The sequence below is a fragment of the Haliotis asinina genome, chromosome 15, assembly GCF_037392515.1.
Source record: "Haliotis asinina isolate JCU_RB_2024 chromosome 15, JCU_Hal_asi_v2, whole genome shotgun sequence".
NCBI lineage: Eukaryota > Metazoa > Mollusca > Gastropoda > Lepetellida > Haliotidae > Haliotis > Haliotis asinina.
In genome coordinates this window covers 14,847,025-14,855,805 of record NC_090294.1, presented here as the reverse complement: position 1 = coordinate 14,855,805, position 8,781 = coordinate 14,847,025, and the positions used below count along the sequence as shown (strand labels likewise).

Genomic DNA, 8,781 nt, shown 5'->3' with positions numbered 1-8,781 from the left:
TCTTGCTCCTTTTCAATAAGCGGACAGTAGAGTAGCCTAGTGGATAAAGCATTGCTGATCACTCTGCAGGGTTTGGTTCTATTTCCCACATGGGTACAATATGTGAAGAACATTTTTGGTGCCCCCAGCCATGATATTGTTCAGTCTAAGTAAACTTAGTCTCAGCATTTTACATTACACTCCACTACTGAGTCTAACAAAAAGGTCGTGTCAGGTAACCTTTGGGCGAACTTTGACCGTCCAATTAAATGCGTTTTGTTAGGCACAGTGTAGGAGTGTAACGAGTAACACTGCACAGTTCACCGAGAATGTGATATTTTTAGAACGTTTGCTAAAAGTGTTTGAAAACCATACCCATTCTCTCTTATCAATAAGATGACACGAATTTGATGCAGTGCATCTTCCTGATTTAACTGTCTTTTTTAATTTTTATTGTGAACTCTAGTAGTCAGAATGATCGTGTTCTGTGTGGAAGATCCAGGTTATTAATCCTACAGTAGTTAAACCCATATCAACCTTCTGCTATCACACACTAAATATGACTGGGGTGCGTTGCTGAGTGAGTGAGCTGATTTAGGTTTATGCTCCTCAGTAATGTTACAGTAATATGATGGGACACCAAGAATGGGTTTCACCTATTGTGCCCATCTGCTGAATCGAACCCAGATCTTCAACATGATGAGCAATGCTTTGCCTACTGAGCTACCCTATGAAATGGATGAAGGATGAGATCTAATTAGATGTAATGTACCACCAGAACTGTTTTGTATTTCGAAATTGAATATTCAACTATATTCTTAAAAAATTCGATTTTTGCTTTATTAACCAAAAACAAAATGTATCACGAAATATTTCGATGAAAATAGAATAGTTTAGACCGGGGTATCTTTGAGTGAGATTCAGCTGATTACGTTATTGAATAATGTAAACTTAATAAAATTTCAGACAATATTCACAATCTCTTTGGTCTGCTATAATTATGCAATATCCCTGAATGATACAATTTTAGATTTTGGATGGATAGTGCAGTAGCTCAGTTGTTAATGCAAAATGGTGACCCCAAACACATGTGTCATTTCACAGCTGTGATCATTACTTTGTCAGTGACCCGTGAAGGTCTTGGGTAGAAAAGACCTTCAGCATCCTATGCTTGCCACAACAGTCGGTGTGGGGAAGAACAGGCCCTCAGCAACCCATGATTGCCATAAAAGGCGACCATGCTTCTTGTAAGAGGCAAGTAAGCCGGTGGTCAGGCTCGCTGACTTGGTTGGCTCATGTCATCCGTTCCCAATTGTGCCGATCGATGCTAAACTCACTTACCTTATGACCTTGTAGGCTTCGGCAAAGTGGTAAAGATCTAAACCACTTCAGATGAACCACTTCAAGCTGAGGCTCTTGATGTAACAGATGTAACCAAAAACAACCCAAACACGATGACTGAAATCAGGGATAATCTGCACTCCTCCATTCTCCCAGGTACCCAAGTACCATAGGTCTTCAGCTTCCCATGTTTGCCACAAAAGGCTACTATGCTTGTGGTGATCGGGTGGTCAGGCTCGCTGAATTGGTTGACACGTCATCGGTTCCCATTTCCGTAGATCGATGCTCATGCTGTTGATCACTGGTTTTTCTGGTCCAGGCTCTATTATTTAAAGACTGCCACCATATAGCTGGAATATTGCAGAGTGTATCGTAAAACTAAACTCACTCACTCAGTTCTCCCTGCCGGTATGCTTATTTTACGGAGATAGTACAATATTCATTATCAACAGCCAGTGTGATTATGTACAGGACCCGTGAAGGTCCCGCGGTAGAATAGGCCTTCAACAACCCATTCTTGCCATGAAAGGCGACTATACTTGTCGAAAGAGGCGACTAACGGGATCGGGTGGTCAGACTTGCTGACTTGGTTGACACATGTCATCGGTTCCCAATTGCGCAGATCGGTGGTCATGTTGTTGATCACTGGATTGTCTGGTCCAGACCCGATTATTTACAGACCGCCGCCATATAGCTGGAATATTGCTGAGCGCGCCTTAAAACTAAACTCACTCACTTATTTATAGCCTTTGAAAATGTGCATGCACAATCTTGCATTATATGTGAAGGTCCCAGGATATTAAGCTCCATCGGAGATTTAATTGTACATTGATATGACTAAATGACAGCACTCGGAAGTCAGGAGCGTGGTATCTCTTCCTGTCCACGGAAATACCATGCTTGAAGTGTTTGTTAGATACTATTTATCATGCAGAGCGGATTGGCTTTTTGTAGAAATATGCCATATTACACGAACATGACTCCCTTAAGATCTCCAGACTGGAAGTTGTAAACTGAGATACAATAGCTTTGGGTTTTTCCCCAAAGGAGAATGAAAATCAGCGTCATTCAAAAATATTTCCCCACATACACGGCGGGGGACGCCAGAAATGGCCTTCACACATTGTACCCATGTAGGGAGCCGAACCCAGGACTTCAGCGTGACCCTTTAACCACTAGGATATCCCACCGCCCCAGGTCATCACGAACTTCAGGTTGTTCCGCTTGATCTGAGCCACTCTACATATTCATGACCCGGGAGGTCAAATGGGACAAACGGCAGGTCGAGTTAACTTCAGGAAACAGTGGAGCAGAAAATATTATTGTTGCGTTCGTGCGAAACATGAATACATGGATTCATTACAGAACCCGTCCCGGAAAACAATTCTTCTAAAACAACAATCATTTCATATCTCAATTGAATTGTTGTTACAGTCATAAACCATCTAGTTTTGTTTACTAACTATACAAGGTAAAGTCGGTTACTTCCAGAATCTGGTTGACTGCTGCTGCTCGCTGCCTAAAAGCCCGAATAGGAAACATTAAGCCACGTGTAGGTAATTATGTGAAGAAAGTAAGGACATTGCTGACGATTTCTAGACACTGAGATGTCAAACGGCGACCTTGTCTCAGCTGTTAGGACATGTTGACAATCACCTGACAAAGGCGCACCCCTTCACAGTAATAGACCCAGTCAGTTGTGACACTGTCAAGCAATGCATTTATTCACTCGATCAGGTCAAACTAAACAACCTGTAAGGTATTGGTTCGTTTGAGTGTGTTATAAACGTAGCGTGCTGTATCTCCTTTTCAATTTCCCGTCAAAACGTTCTTGAAACGTAAAAGCAGATATTGTCCAGAAAGATAATGCCTGTAACTTTCTTTCATAGTTGTTTAACACCGCCAACTTCAATACAGGCACTGTCAACTTCAGTCTGAAGTAATAATAATTTAGATTCTACTGTCGTTGTCAAGCAAGTAATTTACATTATATAATCACCCAATCTTTTTCTCATGTATCACTTACATTAAAACGAGTCTTATATCAGACTGTAGTTGATAGTGCGTGTATTGAAGTTGGGTCGATGCCAACAAAGCAGCCGTTTTTTTTAACTATGTAAAATATCTACTTTCGATTTGATATACCGTACCTTTTCTAGTAAACGCTGGTATAGTTAGCACGTTGACTGCCACCACGAGGTATCTCGTAGCTGCATCAGTGGTATGTTAAAACAAGTACTCACATGTTGGCAAACAGACACAAGGAGTAATCGTCTCCTAACGGTAACAAAGATCGTTTCTTGTTCCCGTTCAGCTTGTAAATCCGGGGTCGCACGCCCATTTCAAAATTGGTACAGCATCTCCTTCACATTCATTGGTATCTAAATAGCCTAGCCCTTTACGTTAACGTAATACCATGCGCATACTTTTAGCTAATAAATGCCGGTGTCCTGCGAGTATCGGATTTGGGACTGGTAGGTTAACTTTTGTGACGTCATTCCATTGTTTGCTCGCTCTATTACCTTTCAGGAATGGAGCGTAGTGTACCAGTTCCAAATTAAAGACTTCATTTTGTCATTTAGACGTTTAATTTTGATAACAGAAATATTCCCAATTCTAATTTAAGCAGGGTAAAATCCTCGTAACTTTCCATTCCTTAAAAATAATGTGCCTTGGCCCCGAAATAGTTTAACCCCTGAAATGTAGATGAATACTGCACAGACCCTCATTTTTATACCCACTATTACGTCACGGAGACGCGCCGCTCTGATTGGTTGAATATTCGTTTCCGGTTGAGAATTGTGCACTGTTGACAAAAAGGTCGATTTAAGGTAATAAAAAGATCGAAATGAGCAGTTTTAATGACGGGGTTTCATTTATAACGATGTCAGCAAGGGATTTTGCATTTGTACCCTATTAGAGTATATGTGACCTTTAAGGAATGGATAGTTACTCGGACATTAGCATCTACATAATGAGTGGCCATGAATTGTGTCAGCAGTAAGCAGAAGCTAGACCTCAACAAGACCCCTGTATCAAAACCACTAGCGAGGAAATCCTGTGCGCTAGGGCGTCTGTTGGGGGATTTACGATAATTTCGGTTTGTCAAAAGCTCGTGCATGTTCAGATGTTACTATCACGTGACAGGAAGAAAGTCCTCGCGTCGTGATAAAACTGGCAGCGGTTTTTGTCGCACAATAAACAGCACAGCTTACATAACTTTGACTCCAAGGAAACCATAACCGTGGAGCCATTACTTGGCATTTGACTCGAGTCCAAGGTAGGGTACTTTCGTTACGGTTTGGTTTTCAAATCACTTGATTTATTTTCATTTACTATGGGTTGTATAGAATTACTGATGCATTGTGTTCAGTCTTACATGCCATTAGTTTTGAGTATTAAATCCTCATGGTGTCCATGAGGCCCTCTTCCATGCAGACTATCCAAGTCTGTCTGACACCGTCTGCTCCAAATGACCTCAGTCAATGCCATTTTTGGTGGAAATATTGTTTCGTTTTAACCCGAGGTATTGTTCATATGCTGAATGCGGCGTAAAACTAAACTTCTCACCCCAAAAGCGACTATGCGGTATCTCACCATTCTCCTGCTGTCTGTTTTTAAACGCTTGCTCGTGGGGGTGGGGTGGGGTGGGGTGTGTGTCATGGTGGGGGACACCAGATATTGGTTTCACGCACTGTACCCATATGGGGAATCGAACCCAGTCCTTCTTAGTGAGGACCATACCCTTTTGTTCACTCAGCTACATCACCGCCTCTTGTCTCCTACTAGACACAATCATTATGGGAACACTTTTTGTCTACATTTGAAAAGACACCTTTTCATTAAAGATGAAATAGTTCTGAGAGTTGTACTGGACACAACTTGCAACACATACAGCAAGCTACGTTTATATCGAACTCGCTTTAAAGAGCCTAATGTTTTCATGGCATTGGCCACGTGTTGTACGTTTTAGTCAAAATGTGAATAACAAACGAGAATAAGAAATTTCCTTAAGTTTGTTATAACTGCAGTTTTCGGAAAATCAGATTGGTGGTTTTAATCAATGTTCTGAACAGTCGTGTTTCAAATTTCTTTCCCAAGTCAATCAAGATAATAGCACCATTGCAAAAACCTTCCTGTTAACTATGGCCCTCTTCCGTGTTATGAATGGTCCTCATATAATGGATGTGGTGAACTGTTTTGAGAAGGGAAACTGTAGCTTGATCAATTTCCTGACTGTGAATTATTTTTACCTTACATATCCATGAACCATGTCTGGCATGAAACGTTTAGAAATCTTTATCGAGGTCTTGGATACTGTAACATTTACTGATGCTGTATTTTTTGTGGAACAGAATGAAGACTTCACTGCTACTGGTGGTCCTTGTGAGCTGGGCAAGTGCAGACAGGAAGTTCCCCAAGTACTGTCAGGGCAAGCGTCCAAGGATGTCCTGTGATGGCAAGGGGAACCCTCTCAACTACATCCCAAGAGCTCCCCCCGACATAACAGATGTCCTTTTGACAAATATACAATTAGGCGTGGTCACCAGGGCCATGATGTCAAACTTGACCTTTTGCAATCTGACTTCATTGTACATGAAAGGCAACAACATAACAGGGCTATCCCCCTTTGCTTTTCGGGACTTGGATAACCTTCAAATTCTGGATTGGCAACAGGCATACCTTCCCCTACCAGATGTGCTTACAGCTCTTCAGAATGTGCATGGCCCTCTTAAAACTCTCCGCCTTAGAGCACACCAAATGCCCGTACAAACCCTTAATGCATCAGCGTTCCAGCATCTGACAAGCTTGAGCAAGCTCACCGTTGCTCTGAGAAGTCTGAGGACCTTCAATGCAGATGCTTTTTCACTCATGCCGAATTTGCAGCTTGTTGATCTCTCGGAGAACAGCTTGGAAAAGTTTATCCTGGAGCAAATCGTTCCCAACGTGACACGTTTGATTCTTGCTGGGAATAATTTTGTTTCTGTTCCTCAGTTGTGTGTGTCGGGTATTAGACCACTGATTCCGCGATTACGAAGTTTAGATCTAGGTAATAATGCAATCAGAGACCTTGACGTATCCTCCATTACGTGCCTCAAGAATCTACTGAAACTCAGTCTTGGGCAAAACAGAATTGAGGAACTGCCGAACAACGTGTTTGCTAACCTACACAAGCTCCAAAGCTTACATATATCTAACTTAGGTTCACTGAAAAGAATTGGAGACCTTGCTTTCAACTCAACAAGTTTGTATAAGTTTTACTTTGCAAACAACCCTATTTTATCCTTGAAACGTTTTAATCCAGTGACCCTTTTCAGACACACGCCAAACCTTGGAATACTGGACATGACTAGCACAAAGATGGACATAAGTGTTTACCATTTGAAGGCCTTTCTCCTGAATCTAAGGAATACGGAGCAACTTGTGCTACAACACACTTATATCAAGGAACTACCATCTGGGACTTTTTCCCAGCTGAAGAAACTCAAAGAGCTCGTTCTCAGTGGTAACTATTTGTCAAGATGGAAAAGTGATGTGTTCGCAAATGTCACAAGCATTAAAAAGATCTCTTTCGATGGCTGCAATATCAAAACGATCAAAGAGGACACATTCCCTCTTGAATTTCGACTCAGCGTCCGTGAGATTAATTTGTCGAACAACCCATTCACTTGCACATGCGAACTCCTCTGGTTCAGGAACTGGATGAAGAATACTATAGCCAACCACAGTATCAAGTTTACACAATATCCTCATAGGTATGAATGCCGGGCCCCTAACGTGCACCCTCTGCCGCTCATAGATTTTAATCCAACAGCCAAGTCCTGTTCACCTAAAAAAGAATACACTGTGGTTCTGTCAGTAGTCTTGAGCATTGCTTTGGTGTTCATCATTACGACGGCCGTGGCCTATCGATATCGATGGTATCTCTTCTACTGGATGTCGTTGTTGAGACGGCGACGTCAGCGAAGACAGAATGGTCCACCGCATGAAATGAAATACGACGCCTTCGTCTCCTACAGCAACCCCGACGGCGACTGGGTGTACGACGAACTGATGGGATACTTGGAAGGCGAGGTAGGACTTCGACTGTGTGAACACAGCAGAGACTTTGAAAGCGGTAAACTCATTGTGGACAACGTTTTTGAAGCTCTGGATTCAAGCAGAAAGACTGTCTTGGTCATCTCCAATGAATACATGAAGAGTGACTGGTGCCAGTTTGAGCTCCAGATGGCGCTGAATTCTTTTCTTAAGCAGGAGACTGAACTCGTTGTCATTCTCCTCGAACACATTAGGGCATGTCATGTGACGTCTACTCTACGTGCGTTGATGACGTCGACCACGTATATAGAGTGGCCGGATGTTCCTGCAGCTCGACAGGTTTTTAAACAGCGTTTGAGAAATTGCCTGGAGCCATAGAATGCACACACGTGTATGTACTTAATTATTTACTTCCTGGTGATTCTACAAAAAGAGTGGATAAGTTGCTATAGTGATTTAAGCGTTCTTTAGTCACGTAGAACCCTGCATGCAATTCCCAACATATTCGTATTAAGCCTCTTGATGTTGCGCGTTAAGCCATAATTCACTAACAGAGGTTGTAAGAAACTGCTAAGAAGTAGGATTATTGTCATCAGTCTGATGTAAATATATTGTCATCTGAACACGCTACATTGCTGTCCTCGACTGGATGTAAATACAGTGTCATGTTAAACATGATACATTTTTCTCATCTATCAGTTGTAAATATATTGTCTAGAAAAACATGATTGATTATTCTCATCTTCCTGCTGTAAATATATTTTCATATAAAACACGATGCATTGTTGTCCTCCATTGGATGTAAATATATTGTTATATTAAAACACGCCGCATTATTCCCATTCTTCTCATGTAAATATATTGTCATGTTGAAATACGCTGCATTATTCTCATCCTCCTGGTGTTAAATTGTTCTCATGTTAAACATGTTGCATTCTTTTCATCTTCCTGTTGTACATATATTCTCATATTAAACACGCTGCACTGTTGTCTTCCATCGGATGTAAATATATTGCCATGTTAAAATACGCTGCATTATTCTCATCCTCCTGTTGTAAATATGTTGTCGGTTTAAACACTCTGCTTTGCCAGACTTAGTCTGTTGCAAATATATTGTCTTGTTTTACATGCTCCACTGCCGCCCTCGGTGTTATTAAAAGCCTAGCACATGACTATAACGGCCATGGACTTGTAACTAGTTTCAATCGGAAGAGTCATCATGTATGAAAGGCGGGTCACATTAGGTTGTCATTTAATCGGTTGAAACAAAGGTCGCTTGGACCCCACCGATTCACACAGTCTGCCACAGGGTTGTGTGTTTTCGTTGGATTTTGAAATACGAACAAACGCTATTCTTCCGTTTGTGTTACTTTGAGTACTTTAACCAGCTCCTCGCCATGGGGGCGGTAGCCTAGTGGTCAA

General features: G+C 41.7%; 1 protein-coding gene across 1 annotated transcript; it reads left to right on the top strand.

Annotated features, from left to right (window-relative positions):
- The first annotated feature begins 4,285 nt into the window (after window positions 1-4,285).
- Window positions 4,286-8,534, top strand: LOC137265397 (toll-like receptor 13). The gene is made up of 2 exons (XM_067800796.1): window positions 4,286-4,600; window positions 5,676-8,534. Exon 2 carries the CDS (start codon window positions 5,677-5,679, stop codon window positions 7,735-7,737), a length of 2,061 nt encoding a protein of 686 aa, XP_067656897.1. The 5' UTR covers window positions 4,286-4,600; window position 5,676; the 3' UTR covers window positions 7,738-8,534.
- The last annotated feature ends 247 nt before the right edge of the window (window positions 8,535-8,781 follow it).